Below are 18,656 nucleotides of genomic sequence, written 5' to 3'. Positions count from 1 at the left end.
TTCCCAAGAAGTCCCACTGACTATATCTTGAGAAAGTGAATTCTATGGTATATACCATCACCACAGAAAAAGCAACCAAAAGTAATAACAAGCTGTGGGAGGGGTACAGAGTGGCACAGAGACACAGGGAAAGTAAGAAAGGGAGGAACACATGGAGAGAGATATGAAAGAGATGATGAGCAAAGGAAGAAAGTTTGTGTGAGCTTACTACACTGTGTGACTCAGACAGTGGTGTGGTGGGCCCATGATTCACCCTGTGGCTTCAACCTTAATCTGACTGAAAGGTCAACGTTTCCTTTAAACTGCCTGTTTCTGCTTCACTCTGTGTAGACCACAGTTCAGTTATTGACTGGTAAAAGTGTGCGCATGCAACCAGTATTAAAAAAGTACTATACATGTATGCTTTCCCTTACTTCACCAGCAGGGCTCCTGCCAATTTCTATTTCTTCAGCCCAAACCCCATCACCCTGAACCACAGAGCACATATCGTGATAGAAGAATTTCAACAGGGATCAACTGACCACCTAGCCTACTACTTATGCGTGAAAATATGTGTGTGTGGGGGGGTGGGTATCATTGTTAAAATACAGATTCAGAAGTTCATCTATTGACACCCACAGCTAATGGCAAAGTGATAACAAAGTTGTTAAAGGACTCATGCGGATTTAGAAACTCATGGTTTCACACTCCATTGACTTACACAGTAACTGCTGAGTATGCCACAGGATTTGTCATTTTCTCTGGAACGTATTCTGAAGAGGAGGTTTAATGTTGATCACTTGGATTTAGTTGTAACATTCTGCTTAAATTCAAAATGAACACAACATATAGATACCACGCAAGTAAAAGTAGTAGTACAGTAATGCACCATGTTGGATGGATGCAGGGAAGCTTTGTTAGGTTAAATCAAGGATGGCAGACATTAATTTATATTTAAGCCAATGATGTTAATTCGATTCCCTGAATTCCACCTTTATACAAGCTTTCTACTGTGTAGGAGTTGGAAACCATCCATAATAATTCATGTAGTATTGAAAAATTGAAATATTTAAATCCATAAAGAGGAATGACTTACTGAGCAGTACCACAGCTCAGCTGATCACAGCCTGTACACAAACTCTACTGGAGCTCACAATAAAAATGATTGGTTTTTTCTGTTTGTGTTCAACGTGACAGATGTTCAAGCTGAGTATGTTATGTAAAATTACAATTTAAGTTGAAATAAAGTTTGTATTCTTTTGTATTATAGGTATTTTATTATGGTATTAATATGAGATGAGTTGAGGGTAGCTGGGCAAACAGATAGATGTCTGGTAGAAATGTACTTTTGCCACTTCTGAAGTACAGTAACTTCCACTTACCTCAATAGCATGCGATATATTAAAATGGAATTAATGGAGATGAGTGATTGGACATCAATAAGGGATTAACAGTAGCAAGAGAAACAACAAAGAGAAGCAATATTCCCCTCCCAGTGGATCAGCATCATGATCCTCATCCCTGCTGTAACAACATCCACATAAACATCATCAGCGTAATTACAGACATCACTATATGATCATCACGATTAACTCAACACTTGCTGTTTTCCACTTACCTTGGCGTATCCTAAAGAGAGTAATGGGTCCAGGTATCCTTTGATCTGATCTAAACAAAAATACTTTTCACAAATTCTATCTATATATCACCAGTTGGGTTTCTGAACCAAGTCCATCCCATCAGTAGAGGCTACGCAAAGTTAAACCCCGCCTGCTCACTGCCCCACTGTCTCGGTGGTTAGGGTGCCAGATCACTGGTGTGCAGTTTGATTTGAGTGACCCAGTTATGGTGGAGGTCTGAGAAGGAAAGGAGGTTGTTTGCACTAATGGCTGATTGGTGGATGGGGTGTTGCTGTGTGGAGAGTATTAGCATAACTAAGTGGCAGTTAATTAATGTAAAGATTGCAAAGATTAATGTGCCCCCCTTGTGGAAGTGGGAAAGAGAAGACTGGCAGCAGAAAGGAATAGCCCATGCTTCACATGTATTTGACAAAGGAAAAAACTATATAAGGGATCAATTAACACAACTGCAAAGAGATTATTATAGAAAAAAATCCTTTTATTTTAACTAGAATATTGTATTTGTGCCTTTGCTCCAGTCCGAAAACTTTGTTGTACATGTGTGTACATGTTCCTGCATGCATCAGTGCACGTTTATTTATGTAAATAAAAAAAATATGTGCATGTGCTGCCTATAAATAAGTAATGAGCAAGGGGTTGTGTTTGCATGTGTGAGCACTTCTTGCATGCTTCCATGAAACTAACACTAAATCTACATTTGGGTAAATGACCTACAACCAGAGACTGCTGTGTTTGGTTTAGCCTCACAGCTGAGTGGAGAAAGACACCAGCAGATTTACTGCATATGTACACATCCACCCATGCAGGCATGCAGATGTGTGCTTGCACACACACACACGGACAAAACCAAAGCACATAAATACATTGTTCCATCATTCACTGGTGCAGTTTATGGAGGAAGGCAGTAAGTGTGCAGGAAGCAGGAGGAAGAAAAAACAAGGAGGGTAAGAACATGAAAGATGGGGGAATAAGAGGAGAAAGAAGAAGATGTGACAAATAAAAGGTAACAGTGAATGTGAAGAGCAGTGTTTGGTCACCCCATTTTAAAAACATTTTAAAGCTGTTTAAAAACAGCTGAGACACGGAGGATAAGATCAGTTTTATGACTGAGAGATGGAGAGAGGGAGAGCTAAATCTCTTGTTCGCACCCTGTACAGGTAACAGCATGTTCTACCCTCTAGTCCAATAACCGGCCTCTTGGATCCATCCAAATTGAAAAGCACAAGTGCATCTAATGCGCATTGCTCTCTACTCTCATTTCCCTTCACAAATTCCATTCCTCCTTTTTAATGCCTTCATTTGTCTTTTGGCCTCTCTTTCCGTTTGTCTCATTCTTTTCCATCTTCTTGTTATTCTTTGTCCTTCCTTTCTTCCCCATTATTTCAGCGGAAATTTGGCCACCATAATAATAGAATCTATTTGACTGCAATCACTCACCACTACCTCGGCTTTCCACTGTTCATTTTTACCTAGAAAGGTCAAGTACTCTTTAGGTAACTATGATCTGACCTGCAAACCCAATAGGCAGGATCCAGGTCAGTGTTCTCACACTGTGTGCACTCTTTCTTTCTCAGACACTGCAAAGGCAGTGGCAAACAAGATAAGAAGTATCATTGTGTTTCCTTTTTCCACAGTTTCGTTCTTCCTGCTGGGACTACAAATCTAAAACCCTTCTGGTTCTTATGCACCATTTTTTTTAGAAAAAAAAAAAGCCAGACATTTCATTTTTAATGCCTCTTATTCATTTTTTGACATGACCTATTTGAACCTGTCTTTTGTGTTTACCGCTAGCTGCAATCTTGTAAGCTGTTTAAGGCTACAAAAGCCACATTTTGGCAACACTAAATATTGCTGATTCTGGCCAAGTAAGCAGCAGTCATAGTGATAACTAAAATTCATTTAAGATTATGTGTTTGATTCTTTTTCTTTTAATAAGTATGATCATAGCAATCCCTCTGCACTATATTGGCACTATAGTTAATTATCTATTACAAAAACATTTTAGTGGGTGCCAGTTCATTTAGTTACCGAGGAGACACTTTTACATTAGATAGAAAAACTTATCTGCCTGAAATATCAGCCCAGTCTTGTATCCGAAGTGCATAAGGGGTCACTGAATACACTGGTATATATAAAACTAATGTGAATCATACACTTTGCCAAGCTGCAGTAACTTTTAGAATCTGCTCTAAGAAGAATATGATCTACTTCCAAGTTCTGATGTAAAATGGCTCAGCTTCATAGGAACCAACCACAATGTATCATTTAATTTGTCAGCCACCCATGCATTTATATACATAAATAAATGAGGGGGGGGGGACCTTCATGCAGGACCTTTAAGGATTTTTCATATCACGTAAGCAGTAAACCTAAATGGTTGCTGTTCCTTGTTTCTCCCCTGCTTGTCTCTCTTCCTTCCTCCCTCTTTCGAACCCTCTTTCTCTCTCCTCTCCCATCCATCTTCACCTCGACTTTCATATATCTCTCTTCCTTTTTTTCCCCCGGTAGCCTGGGCTAATTGTTACATCGTTCTAGCACTAAAGTTGCCCTGTGTAGGAAGCTTGGCTGATTGCCGCTGGGTCTAACGCAGCATGGGGGAAGGGGAATTGAACAAGCATTGGCCGTCAGAGCTGGTTAGCTTCACAGAGCTCCTGTCACAACTACACTCACAATGCAACCTGTTTACTACCCAAGCCCCCTGCAATTACCAGCTCCCCAGCAGGGGCCAAGCTAGCGCCTGGGGAGAACTAACACTATCAGCTGAAAGGGGGACTGAACAAGGAGAGAGGAGGGAGAGCCCCATTAAGAGGCTGAGCCAGGGTTGTGGGTAAGCGACAAATTCTACAGGGACAAGCATGGTGCGAATATGTATGTGTGTGTGTCTGTAGATGTGTGTATTTGTGTGAGTGCACAGGTGAAATAATTTGGGAATTTGCACTGAAAGAGGCAGACAAGAAGGGAAAAAAAAGAGATTAACTAAGCAAAAGAAAGGCAGGTAATGGATGCGTTACATTATAGGGTCTTCTCTTAAAATCAGCCTCTTTCTATTAGTCTATAAACCGACCATCAAAATGATTAAATCAATGAAGAAAGACACTATTTACGCAGTAAGAAGCCATAACAAATGGATAAGGATTTTAAGATGCCAGGAAAGAATAAAAGTGGATAACAGTATTGATGTGTTGAGTATGTAGTTGCATTTCAATCAACCTGTCACCATGACCTGGCCCTTGACTCACTGGGACAGTGGGGCAGTGAAACAGGCAGCAGCACGGGACCCCTACAACACAATGCTGCATCTAAACAGTCAATGTTGGGCAATGGGGGGGTAGTCTCAGTTTTATTTTAAAGAAAACAAAATTCATAAATATCTCTGAAATCATCAATAATATTTTTTCTGAGTGTTAGTAAGTAAATGACATCAACGATTTTTGTGAGGCAATGTTGCAGTGCTGTTAACCTTAACATTTAAGGAGGCACAACAAAGTGTTTCCAGAAGCTGATACTAACTTTGGCTGCATGAGAACATATTTCAAAAGCATTTTTTTTTCATAAAAATAGATGATGGAACATGCACCGAAGTCACATTTAAGTGGCATGTTAAGTAAATTTTAACAATTACTGTGGATGCACAAATAGCATGCAGTCCTGGCATTACATGGCCTTTCACAGTTGTTTTCTTTCTCCAGTTCCAGCATACATTTATTTTTATTTGACTGCAACAGACTCTTAAAAATGTTGTACAGTGTTTCAGGTTAAAACACTTCAACATTGAAGTGTCACTCTCAAAAATGTCTGTTACCTGCTTAAGCCTAGAAGTAGAACTGAAGTAGAATTTGAAGCAGAATTTTGTACCTTTGCCTAGTACCTTTTTTTCAAGATACAGTATAATAAGTCCCATTGTAAAACTGAAGTGTGCAAGGACAGGTCAAAGAAGGTCTGAAAAGGAGAGGTCATCTCTGAATGATAAGCTGGTTGGCATTTGTGGCTGGCATTGGCAAGTTAGAGGATATTTTAAAAAGATCAAGAAACTTTAAGTGCATCTTAGTCTAAGCAGCCAATAATTTGATTTTGTAGATGTTACTTTTCCTCTCTTACCCTTTTTGATTTCATGACATTTGTTAGTTGAGAAACATTGTGTTAGGGAGCCCGTACTGCCTGGACTAACTGTTATTAAACTCTTGATATGTGCCACAGACTTCACATTTCCCCAAGAGTATCTGACAAAAAACACCTTTTCCCCTTCTTACCTTATTTACCTTTATTGGTGGAGTAAACTGTCCACTGTTGTCCCAGTGTGTCCTCTATAACCCAAACCTATGGCTAATATCTCAATGAAATAATGTGTTGCACATTCTTATCTATACTGTATCCCAATGCTACATTTCTGTTTGATCTATCACCCCTCCCCCTAATCCTACTTCATCCACCGACCTATAATTCATCAGATACTCTTGGAAGCCATTCCCACCTGAAATCTCATCATCCATCCAATCAGTCTTTCATCTTTCCTCTTGCAATCTTTCCATCTCTCCCCATCTTGATCTTTTCTAACGGTGGGAATAGCTGTAGTGAAAGTCAGCTGTGGTCTTGAAGTGGAAGGAGCATTTTTTTTTCTTCTTTTTCTCCCTGCCCACTTACACTGCACATCTACACGGATGGACTTGATGGCAGCCACCCCCACCCCGTTGTCAGCCTTGCAGTAGTAGCGACCTCCCTGCACCCTCTGGATGCCCTCAATGCGTAGTGTCTCATTGTAGATGGATGTTTCCTGGAACTTGTCTGACGCACTGCCTGCTGTCTTCGTCCACCGTACCTGAAGAGAGTGGGGGAAGGGTGGAGATGTTAAGAAGACGAAAGTGCTGTCGAAGGCAGTGAGTTATGTTAAAGGACAGAATCAGTCAAGTGTAACAGAAAAAAGTTGAGAAGGCAACAGAGCAAAGTTCTTCAAAAATGCACTTCTTTAAAAACATGAAAATCAAAAATGTAAACAAAAAAGTAGAAAAAGTCTCTGCGCCCAAAATCCTTGTGCAAGTACACATCTTGTAAAAACACCAATAAAATAATAACACATAGCGGTGACACTAACAAACACTGGCAAAGCACAACAACATATTGTTCTTATCTGTCGATAGACAGAAAACAGATGTTCACTAAATGTTAGCAACACACTCAAGTAATATGCATTGCAAGTGTGTACGACCCTCAGAAGGAAAAAAGACTGCATCACTGTCAGTAAATTAAGTTAATGTAAATATCTGTCTGGTAGTCAAATAGGTCAAATACTCATTTATCAGCATGATTTGTTTTAAAACAGTGATCTGAAACTCCTTTCTAATTTTCTGTGGCAGTTGGCACAAGCATGCTGAAAGACTTGGAGTAGTTGGATGCATATCCTACCTAATTAATCATTTAAAACAATCCACACAAACAAGTGGAAGTGACCTGCAGAAATGCCAAGTCTGTATAAAGACAATTCCTTAATTTACTGTGTAGGTCATTTAATTGCATATATAGCAAATTAACATTATAAATGATTTTCTTTCACTGAGATAAAATCTGCCTTCTCCATAGAGAGGGAGTTAACAGCACTAAGCTCTGTACTCATGGTGTCTGTGATACTCAGACCATTAAGAGTTTTGACAAATTCTATATGGCTTTTCCACGCTTCAATTATCCTATCAAGCCATGGGAGCACCGCACGGCCGACAGCTACATGACACTTTCACTTGAATAATCAAACCCACAAACATTCGTGCACACACACAGATGCATAAAAGCCTGCAAACTCATCAGCACTGGAATGGTTTCCTCTTGCATATGTATCTGTATAACTATGTGTATACAGTCCATTAATCCCTATTAACCCTACTGTCTGTTATCAACCTCAGCAAGACTATCAACCATGTCCTGTTAAGGAGGTCAGAGAGGATAATAGGCAAAAGTCACTGATATAGAGCGATTGTCTGTATGTGTCCATGCAAACGTTTGTGTGTGGAAGTGTGAATTACCATTTTCATGCACTGTAGTCTGCTTGTGTTCCTGGATCTGTACATCATATCTGGTTACCAATTCACTCCCACATATATGTGTGTGTCTGTCTGTGTGTTGATTAGAAAACAGGTTATATGGATTAGCAGATTATCAGTGCCTGTGTAAATGCGCTCTGTCTGTTTATTCAGCTCTGTTTGTGGGAGGGATTTGGAGGAGACAGACTGCCATTGATCAACCGGCCAAGGTGAGCAATGAAGCGAACCCTGTCTGTCCACGGTTTAGTGGCTCTAGTTTGGATGAGGGCACGTGTTTGTGTGTGGGTGTCTTTTGTGGACCTTTTTGAGACACACAAAGGGAGAGAGTGAAAGTGAGCATGAAGTGTGCATTTGTGTTTTCCTGCTTATCATTTTCTATGCAAGGATTAAAAAATGAGTCAAAATCTTACAAATTGTGAACACTTTGTTTGCTGAAGTTTTGTAGAAGTAGCATTTTAGAGTTATTCATAGGTTTTAAGTTCAGGGCCATTAGGCTCAAGTTCACTAGAATCTTAATGACAAGATTATGTACTAAGAATTTAAACTTAGGGAGAAATATACTACATCTCAGTTAAAGGCAGTTGTGTGCTTGATGATGTGTGTATACATGATGAAATTGTGCATGTAAAAATGAGGCTGAACATGAAATCTTGATAATGTATTGCACTCAAAATATTGAAGAAAGTCTGTGCAACATTTAAGTTTTCCATAATATTCCTGCTAAGAATAATGTAAAATAAGGAGATCGCAGGGTAAAGAGAGACAAATATGTAAGGAAGGAGTTTTACTTGGTTAGAAATAGTAGGTCTGTGTGAGGGAAAAATAAGGTCTGCATATGTAAGTGAGATATAGGTTTTTTTTCCAGCCTGCGAGAGTGAGTACGAAAAAGAATAAGAGGGAATGATATATACTGTATTGCTGGCAGCTGTATGATGGGAAGAGAAAAAGTGCATCACACTGGGAGTTGCTCCACCAGGGTGGCAGATGAAGCAAAATAGAAGGAGGTGATACTGTGAATAAAGGAGATATTGTGTGCAATGCAGATGACAAACCAGGCGGCAGAGAAGCCTTTATCTGCCTGCGACACCAGCAGCTTAAAACTATCACCTGCACTCTCTTTCTCTGACCTCCTTCACCCTCCCTCTACACCTCTTTCTTTTCTTTTTCCTTCAATAGCCAGTGCCTTTTTTTCCTACTCCAGTCCTGAAAGATTGGTCTGGATATCTCTCTTAGTCCCTCATCTTATCCCTGTCTGGGCGCTTTTCTCGATACCTTTCTTTTATTTCTTTACAAAGTACAGGAAAGCCAAACACTCACTTGTCATCAGATTTTGTGTCTACATACACCTCCATTTACACACATGAAAGACACATATTTCCCCAGACTTACTCCCCCATCCACATGCTGGGAGTTGAAGACACATTTGTTGAGTCAGAGACTTATAATATTAGCTCTTACATTCAGTTAGAAGTGTAATGTGAAGGGAAGTTTTGGTGTCCCATTGGATTGAGCCTGACATGAAAAGCGGCAGTTTTGTTCACTTTTTCTGTATTCAGGTGGTGATCTGTGTGCTGTCTAGGGCACAGATGTTTCAACAGGAGCATAGAAACAGCGCCAAGGAAAGAAGAACAACCTTTTCAGAGTATTTCAGGTGAAGGTTTAGGGGCCACTTGGTGTTTGTAAGGAAGGTGGGTGGGTTGGCCATTACGCCTTCTTTGAATGGGGTCATAGAATGCACTAAAATACTGGCCAGACTTAAATAAGCTAGTAAATGTTCCATTAGTGGCCAAGTGCTATGTGTTATTCGTTTATAGTATTTTCATCTTAGAGCATTTATTTCCTACCAGTGCATTACACTTTGCACACCATTAAAACCATTAGGACTGATAACATATCCATTTAATCATATGATATGTCTAACATAATTTTGAGTTATTATTGTTTAGTGAAACACTCTTTTAATTTTGGCTTAAAGGTGAACTTTTGGTACCTTCAGCAGCAGTCGTCTCCAGCCGTGTGCAAACTGCAGCAACAATGTTTTTGATAAGTTGTTTTGGAAAGTATCATGGACGCTTCGTATTTATTTGATTCAAATAAACAGACCTAGTTGTCAGTGTCAAACATATTGCGACCCAACTAGCAAGTTAACATTTTCTGAGCAGCTCAAAGCTTCACCAGCCACAGTAAATATGCTGTGCTCCATAATACAGTTGGAAATTTGAACAATACCAGGTCCAAGTGGATTAGAAACACACACCTTGCTAAAACTACTGAAATCCAATACAAGGGCCCTGATAAAAACCAGTTTTTGAAGCTTATAATCCTCAGTAGACTTAATATAGAGCATTTAATGTTCAACATCCTTCCAAAATGTCCAGACAGTTGAATAAATGGTTCCTTCTCACAGCGACAACAAAACTAAACATTACAAGCTTTGAGTAAAGGACGGATTTATTATAGAGCTGTTGTACTGGATTTTAATGGATTTACTGTACCTATACTGGCAAAAGATACAGCCTGAAATCAGAAATTCTGGAAAAGGAAAAGAGAGAACGACAGCAGGCACTAATTATGCATGATGAATATGGATCTGAAACATTGATGGCATGCTTAGGAAGAAATGAGACAGCTACAAGGAGAAGAGAAGAGAAGGGAAGAGAAGAGAAGAGAAGAGAAGAGAAGAGAAGAGAAGAGAAGAGAAGAGAAGAGAAGATTGTTTAGGTGATAGGGAAGAAGAGGGCTCATGTGTGTTGACTATCCTGATAGGTCATTGGCCAGCAACTGTCAAATGTCTCTGTCTATTTGTTTTCGACTGTGTGTCTCTATGTGTGTGGTTGCCTTATTATCTCCTTTCTTTCTCAGCCCGTCTCTGTTTAATTCTGTCCCTCTATGATTCTGGCATTTTTCCTTCACATTTTTACTTTACATGTCAACACGACACAAACATGTTCCTCCCTCTCTGCATCGTACCATAAGGTTCTCACTTCACTCCTCAGACTGACACATCAGAGAGAATCAGCAGGATCTAGCAGATATGGTCCAGTGCCTGTAAGACACCATTGCACTGTTGTTCAAACTGGAAACTGACAGAACAACACAACAATACATCAGAGGCCTTAATACGGACATTTAGCTAGAAAAAGGATTTTGAGATGTTTCTACCATATTCCTCTCTATGCTAACCTGCAACATTCAGCTCACTGGCCACAAATAATGAAAATAAAACACAAGCAAACAAAATTTCTTCACCAGATGGTAAATAAATTGGATGTTGTTCACAAATTGGACAGGTCACTCCTGTGGACACCTGCTGTGCTCCACACCTAAAGTCAATAACGTTTGCAGTTGCTAATATGGTGTAATTTAACTACGTTGCTTTCTTTGATTCAAAGAAGTCAAATTGCACACTTAACAGAGAGATTTAGCTTTAGAACAAGGACATGCACAACCACTCAGTAAAACAAAGTGAAAATTAAATCCTTCCATGTTTGACATCACTGTAAGCAAAGCTTAGCTTGCAAGGCTTTCCCACCTCTATACAACTGCTTCCCGTGGCGCTACAGAAGTTGAATCCTTTATATTCCCTCTCAGTAACTCACAGAGAGCCTGCTAGGCTTGCCTTCCACAATTTTCCTAACTCTCTTCTTGATGTAGCACCAGCGGAGTTGACGATACAGTGCTTTATCCGTCCAACTGGCTCACTTACCGTGAATGGGCTTAAGATGGTAATCCTGTTATCGGGGAATACTACTTGGCACGGATGCAGACCCACACTCACACACACAGGCACTAAGGCATACATGAATGCACGCACAAGCACGGAAGATGCAACATCTGAGGGGAAGTGTGGGAAAGAAAGGGTGAAAGTAAACAGAATATCAGTAAAATTATGATGAAAAAAGGCATAGTCCAGGTTGACAGCAGCAGCTTGAACTGATAAACACTGAAGTAATTATCCCAGCTCTGGTTTACGAACAATGGCTTTATTGAATAACTAAAAGTGACAAGGTGTGGATGACATGCAGCATAAGTCAAAACATCTACTGCATAGAAATATCTCTTTTAATTATCTGTCACAGCAGAGCAGAGGTGGATGGAGAGTATTTGCAAGAAAATTGGAATACGTGGGTTTCTAAAAGAGTTAGCACCAATGGCAAATAATAAATATAAGTTAAAGAACGGAGTTTGCCTATGTGCATCACAATCTGGTCTACTGCTTATTATTCCATTAACTCTTTTACTGTGTGATGATGAGCTTAAGGCCTTTTTCTTTCCTTTTACCCCTAAATAGAATAAACATATTTGTTTAGAGTGATTCCCGGTTTTCTCCGTGTATCACTCCATTAAAAAAACACAAAAAATGACTCTGTTTGTGTGGAACATCAGCCATCCCTCTGTGCACAGATCACAGAAAAAAAGTTCAATAAAACTGACTCATTGATATTGAACACATCATCCTTCTCTCTAACCTTGTCATACAATATGGATGCCTTTATCACTCTTTTTGCCTCTGTAATATGAAACTAAGGCTGTGATAACATTACAGGAATCAGAAGAATCATCAGCATTTACAAAAAAAGGCATAATCTTGAAAATAATAAAAATAAATGCATGTGTTAACAAAGTCATTTACATTTGCCTGCATAGCATACAGATGTTAAAACACTTAACATCAGCACTTTCTTAGTTTCAAAACGTGTGATTTATGAATATTCAGTTAATGTGCCTTCTTGAGGGCAAGTAAAAAGAAATGCACCATTTACATTTCTGGAAGTGTCTCAATAGTTTGCTTAACATTTGCTTGACCATCAGATGGTTTAAGTCAGAAGAAAACAAACAGGGGCAGACCGCATCAGCAGATATACAGAGCTCTCTCCAAAGTGTCAACAGCCGTCAGCTGCAGTGTCAGCTGCTACCTAACACACTCTGCTCATGTTGGATGTGTTAGCCGTAATGAGTAATGGCTAATTATTACAAGCACGGCATAGGATGGGGAAATTTGAGCATAGCCATCTTTTTTTTTTGAGTATGTCCTGATCAGATGATGTCAGGCTGCTGAGAAATGAGAAACTGAAGAAGGCTTACACACAAGGGAAGAAAAAGAATCTTATGGATTACTTTGCCCTATGATATCAATTAAAGCACGGATCAACCAATAAAGTCCGAACATCCACGGTTTTGACCTGTGCTCAGACTGAAAAAGCTCTGCGGCTCTAGCTTTCAACAAAGCTATCTTAAATTTGTCCCCACAAAGAGCTCAAATCGTTTAAGTGGGAAACAAATGCAACACCTTTGCTGCGAAACAAGACCCTTATCCCACGCATGCAAACATCTTAATCAGGAAATCACTGGATGCATGAAAGCCACAGCATTCATAATGATGTTCCAAATGCCACAGCAAACTGCTTCTGTTCTAAAAGTGCCTGAAAAAGACTAGAATAAAACAATCTTAAAATGTAATATTACTTTATAACTTTTAAATAAAACATACATCATTAAACAAGCACACATACCTGTCTCTCAGTGTCTAGTCTCTAGTCAATACAGACTTTGCTTTTTTCCTGTGGTTTCATTTTAGTTTGTAAGAACAGACGTTTAGACCTTAACTTTATTATTTTTAGTCTCAGAGAGGGTTTCATCTACAAAGCACAGTGTGTGTTACCACGGCAGCAGACACTCCAGAGACACTCAAACATACAGAAAAGGTATGGAAGACTCCAATACAGAGGTCTTCACCCAGGAACATCACCAGCACAAGTATTTTGTTTTGAGATCTAATTTGATGCGGTGTTTGTGTTCTCTCTCAATGTCTCAAGCAGTCAAGGACAGTGATCCTTGCACTCACAGAAAAGCTGTCTGGCTGAACAAGAGTGAAGTGATATGTAGACATGACACAAAAGCTACATTTTAAAGAGGCATCCCTATGTGAAAGACTTGATTAGCCAAGTAGATATATCCTAATCTATTCAAACACATCTTCATGAAGCCAAAAGGCAATGTAACACACAAATACCATAAATGTATAAGAAGCAAGGCAAAAGAAGAAAATTTCAATGTAGGTACAATAGCCCACATATGAATCCTTTGTTCAGATATAGTATCAATTAAACACAGTGAAAAAGAGAAATTCTAGGCATTGATTTAAAAACAGAAAGTTGGAGAAGGCCTTGGGTTGTTGAATTCGCTTGTTTGTTGTTTAGTTTCAAATCAAAGAAGTCTGAATAGCTCATAACAACAGATCTAAAAGTGAACTTGGCCTCAAAGCATCTGCTCGTCTATAAACTAACAGTAGTGCTTCAAAATTGATTCTTTAACAAACAATAAGTCAATCGAATATAAGCTGATGAAACTGGACAGTTTCACACTGTTCTTTATTTAGTAATAATACGACATAAACATGGAAGCATGTTTTGCAAATTAATTTTAAAAAAGGGAGTTTTCTCATTCCAACATCCCAAAGCAAGCAAGACGAACCCGCCAAAAAGATGGAAATAAAAGGTATGAGAGCCTTGAAGATTGCTAAACTGGATTCAAATAACTCTGAAAGCATTAGTTTTAATAAATCAATAAACTTTAAATAATAATAGTTATATGATAATAGTTCACCGTGCTACAGTCTCGTTAGGACAAAATTAGACTATGCTTTATTGGCCCAGCCAAACGTAAATTTTAAATGCTTAAAAAAGTTTGTGAACACAATTGAAAGCATGTTCACAGACAACTTGAGTGGAACTACCATGAAAAATGTTAAAAAAAAAATCTAATTGTACTTGTTTAAAATAAATGAGGCATACATTTAATTTTGTGGCTGTGAAAGCTTCTAAATACTTAAGCCTGTAGACAGCATAACAACAGAATGACCTTCCAAAATACAAAATGGATCGCAACCAATGCCTTTTTATGGAGCATGTGAAATACAAGATCTGAAGCAGATGTTCTGCCTCGTCTTGTGATTTATTGTCATCTGTTGTTGAGTTTGGAATACGCTCAAGTAGTCCCGTCTACAAGCGTAAACATAATAAGCACAATTTCCCACCTCATCCTCATGTCTTGATTCTCTTTCTCCTTTATTAGTGGTCAGCATGTCCTCTGCACCGTGCAGCACTTATCATTGCAATTCATCTATCTTGTTAGAGTTTGTTTTCTTATCTCTGCTCTTGATGTCTTTCGTTTGTTCTCGGTTTTCAGTTGGTATTCACATTCATAATCTTGATGACAGACATGTTTTTGTGTATTCAACCACATGTCTAAAAGTGAAACTACCTGGGTGGTGTGTATGCTGAAACATATTTTTTTCTTATGGCTTCAAAGAGATCATGAAAGTAAGTCAAAGATTGCTTGTCTTTTTTGCTGGCTTTGTCATGCAGAGATTTTTTACACGTTACCAATTTTTTATGCAATTTTTTGATGCTTCAAGTTAATCACGATCGTGTTTTATCTCCTTCATCAAGTCCTTAAAATTTTCATGTCCCTTCATCATACCCTTGTATTTTTTACTGCAATAAAAAAAGGAGAGAGTTGATTGTTTTTAGTTCCAAGTCCATTTCTTCTTCTTCTTCTTCCCCTAATCTGTCTTTTTCGCACTTCTTCTTCTCTCCATCTTCCTCTTCATTCTTCCTCTCCATCCACTTAGGGGTCAAGCAGTGACCTTGTTTGTGTCTAGGTCGTGTTCTTGCTGAGTGCCTGTGCAGCCTCGTGCTGCCACCTGATCAGCTTTGCTTTCAGCCTCACTATCGATCGCATTCCACTCACCCCTCAAGGACAGAAATCCAAAACCATATTCCAGACCGCAGCCCTCATCTTCCTCCCTCCATTCCTTCCTCTTTCCCACTTCTTTTTTCTCTGCCTCTCCACTTTTCTCATCTATAATTCTCTCTCTACCTTTTCCTCGTATAGAATTCATCACGCACGCACACACCCATGCAAGTCTCAAGGTTGCAATGACCAGAAGACCCATGAATAAATAATAAGGAGGTAGGAATCACTTTCAGAAAAACCATTTACTCTCCTATTGTGTTTTTGAAGAAGCTGTGAGAGTGTGTGTGCGAGCTCTGTGTGTGTGTAACAAGAAAAGCTTTGTGAGTGAGACTACAGTGCTTTGTTAACTAAAAGCCCCGCTGTCTCAGGAGTTAACTTGAGTGATGCTACGAGCACCTTGTAGGTGACCTCTAACACTGTTTTTTTTTTCTTGTGTAGATACTTTGATTTCTTTTTCCTTCTTTCTTTAAAGAGTCTAACAATATTTGTGGGTATAACCAATGAGGGTGGCAGAAGGACAGTGTAGCAGAAAGAAAATGTGTCACCTTGTCTTGAAAAACTCATTCTTTTAAAATTGTCTAAGGTCATTTTTGCCATGAAACAAAACAAAGAGGTGAGTATGGGCCAGCTGTTTTGTTTCCCGCGAACACAATATGCATACAGTTTGACTTTTCCCAAAGCAAGATGGTCCGTGAGCTAAACTGTTTTTGACTTGATATATGCTTTGTTGCAGTTGGTCTGAAGTATAGAGACAATAGAAATGGGAGCGAGAGCTTAAAATGAACAGAAAAAGAGGCAGTGTGGAATGGGGAATTTAAGGAGTTATAGGCAGGGACAGGATGGAGAAAAAATAAGCGTGGAAGAGAGAAGGATAAGACAAGGACGAAAGAAGAGTAAAGGGAAGAAATGACTTGTAGTGAGTGATAAAAAGGAGAGAGCAGAGACTGAGACAATATGAAGGAGAAGGCAGCAACAAAAAGAGGAAAACAGACATAGACAAAGAAAGACATAGACAGAGAAAGAAATGATTAGATTTTTCTCTCCTCTGTATGGATCAGGGTGAGAGCTCCCATTTCAATCCAATCTAGCTCAGGCAAAAGTAAACAATCAGTCTTGATAAAGGATTGGATAAATCCTCAATCAGTCTCATTTTCAGTAAAGAAGCTATTTATTGGGCTGGCCTCACATGGCTAAATTGGATCCTCCTTCTTCTGAGCAAGCTGAAGTGAGAGAGAAAAAGCGGAGAAAGTGAATCATCTGCGAGAAGGCACAGATGAAAGTTTTTGCGAATAAAATGGTCCTTGCATTAAAAAATAATACACAGTATAAAAGTCTTTACTGGTAATACATGTAGACTGAAAATGTAGGAAAAGCCACTGCCAATCAGAACTCATACATCATATTCCTGTGATCTTAAATCGACTCATCAAAATGTGGGACAAGTAGCTCCCTCACAAAGCCAGAAACCAGAGACAGGCAGAACACTCTGAACTGGTATCAAACAACTCGTGATTAATAAAATATAAAGCCCTAATGTTTTTAAAGAGTCAGTGTGGTCCGCTATGGAGTGGGTGTGTTTATCAATAAATGCATTAAAATGTTGTCAGCATAAATTTGTAAGTCTATTGTTTCTCTGAAGGGTGAAAACAGAGAGCATTATGAGGACATTCGTGTTAGAATAGAGTACAGCCATAAATAATAACAAAGCTGCCAGAACACTTGGAACATCTTGCCTGTCTGCCAACACCTAGAGGCCAATACAAACTTCCCAGTTAGGATGGGGAGGGGGGGGAGGACGCAGTTCACTGCAGTAGCTGTCATATCTCTTTTTCTTCTTCATGAGGTGAACATTCAACAGAATAAAGCGACCAGTTCCAAAATAAGATGAAAACAGTTCTACTCCTATGGAAAACAAACAGAAATGATCCAACAGAAAAGAAATAAGATTATTTCTGTAATATTTCTATGTATTACACTATGAGCTACTTGCAAAGTGGCACTTTTACTTTGTTATCAAGTCGTGCATATACAACATAAAGCATTACCTATACATATATTCATTTTCTTTTTCATAAACACATTGGTAGGTTTATAAGATTGCTAAGAAAGATAACACCACATAAACTGTTTTAAAAGGTTTTGACCATACTTTATTTAGACATTTCTTAGTTTTGAAAATACGGATCAGTCTTCTTTTAATAATCTTTCGCCACATGTTTTCACATGTCCTGCATAGTGTATCATATAGCTTTCATATAAAAAGAATTTCAGGCAGAGCTAATACAATAAGAAGACTGTTATTTCTGCAAAAATATATATCAGGCTCTATCGCTCTGTTCTGGGATCTCTCTGCCCTTCAAAGTGCAAATATGAAAAGTATAGTAATGAAGAGAGAGCACTATTCCCCACTTTTTTATGTGTATACATGTAAAGGTAGAGGTTGAGAAAAGAAAAAGCAAAATCCCCAGAACATTGCATGAAATTGGTGGAGGGACTGTGGTAGAAATCTGAGTTAAATTACAGACTGTAAGACTCCAAGTGTCTTCCTATATTCTTTATTCAACCTTTATGAAGGGTCCAAAGGGGTCCAGAAGGGTTTCTTTTCTTTTGTTGTGGGTATGTGGCAACAAAGGAAAAAGAAACCCCCTGCCTATAAAGCTTGGCTTATCACATACATAGAATATCTGCTGTCTGTCTGGAGTGAAAGTAGTTTTACTTTCACAGAACAAAGAACTATGATTCCGAACCTGCTTCTTCTCTCCTAAGGATCATACAAAGTGTCTGTTTCACACTCCAAATTCATATATACTGATAAAGACAGTTCATATATGTGTCAGATAATAGTTAAACAAATTACAAAGAAGACTTATGTTTATAAGCAAACTATGTGTATAGACAATTGTACAACAACTTGCATTAACTTGTATTTTTCTATTACAGGTCGCAAGAACATGATTTTAAAGTAGTAATATTATCTTTTTGTGGCTAAAAACATCATAAGTTAGATGAATATTAGAGACGTTTCATCCAAAGAATCCCTGAACTTTATAGGTTGGATTTCTATTGTGAACGTTTACCAAAGTGCAACATGTTAGAGCAAACAGACAAAAACGGCTTTGTGAGCTTTCATTTTTAGTCTACTCACTATGACTAATGTATAAAATGTAATGTACCAGAAAAAAAATACCTGAAACCACAACTTTGTGTGTTGCCAGAAGTGGAGATTCAATATGTGTAAGGAAGAGGCTGC

The 18,656-nt window shown here is 38.7% G+C and overlaps 1 protein-coding gene across 2 annotated transcripts in view; it reads right to left on the bottom strand.

Moving 5' to 3' along the window:
• Window positions 1-18,656, bottom strand: part of mdga1 (MAM domain containing glycosylphosphatidylinositol anchor 1) — a 179,855-nt gene that overhangs the window by 102,386 nt on the left and 58,813 nt on the right. For both annotated transcript variants that reach the window (XM_005447559.4, XM_025907201.1), the window contains exon 4: window positions 6,261-6,435. In XM_005447559.4, coding sequence (XP_005447616.1) covers window positions 6,261-6,435 — 175 coding nt within the window. The remainder of the gene's footprint in view (window positions 1-6,260; window positions 6,436-18,656) is intronic.

Source organism: Oreochromis niloticus, linkage group LG1, assembly GCF_001858045.2.
Source record: "Oreochromis niloticus isolate F11D_XX linkage group LG1, O_niloticus_UMD_NMBU, whole genome shotgun sequence".
NCBI classification, from domain to species: Eukaryota; Metazoa; Chordata; class Actinopteri; order Cichliformes; family Cichlidae; genus Oreochromis; species Oreochromis niloticus.
Note: the sequence above shows the minus strand (reverse complement) of the source record. Positions and strands in the feature narration are given on the sequence as shown.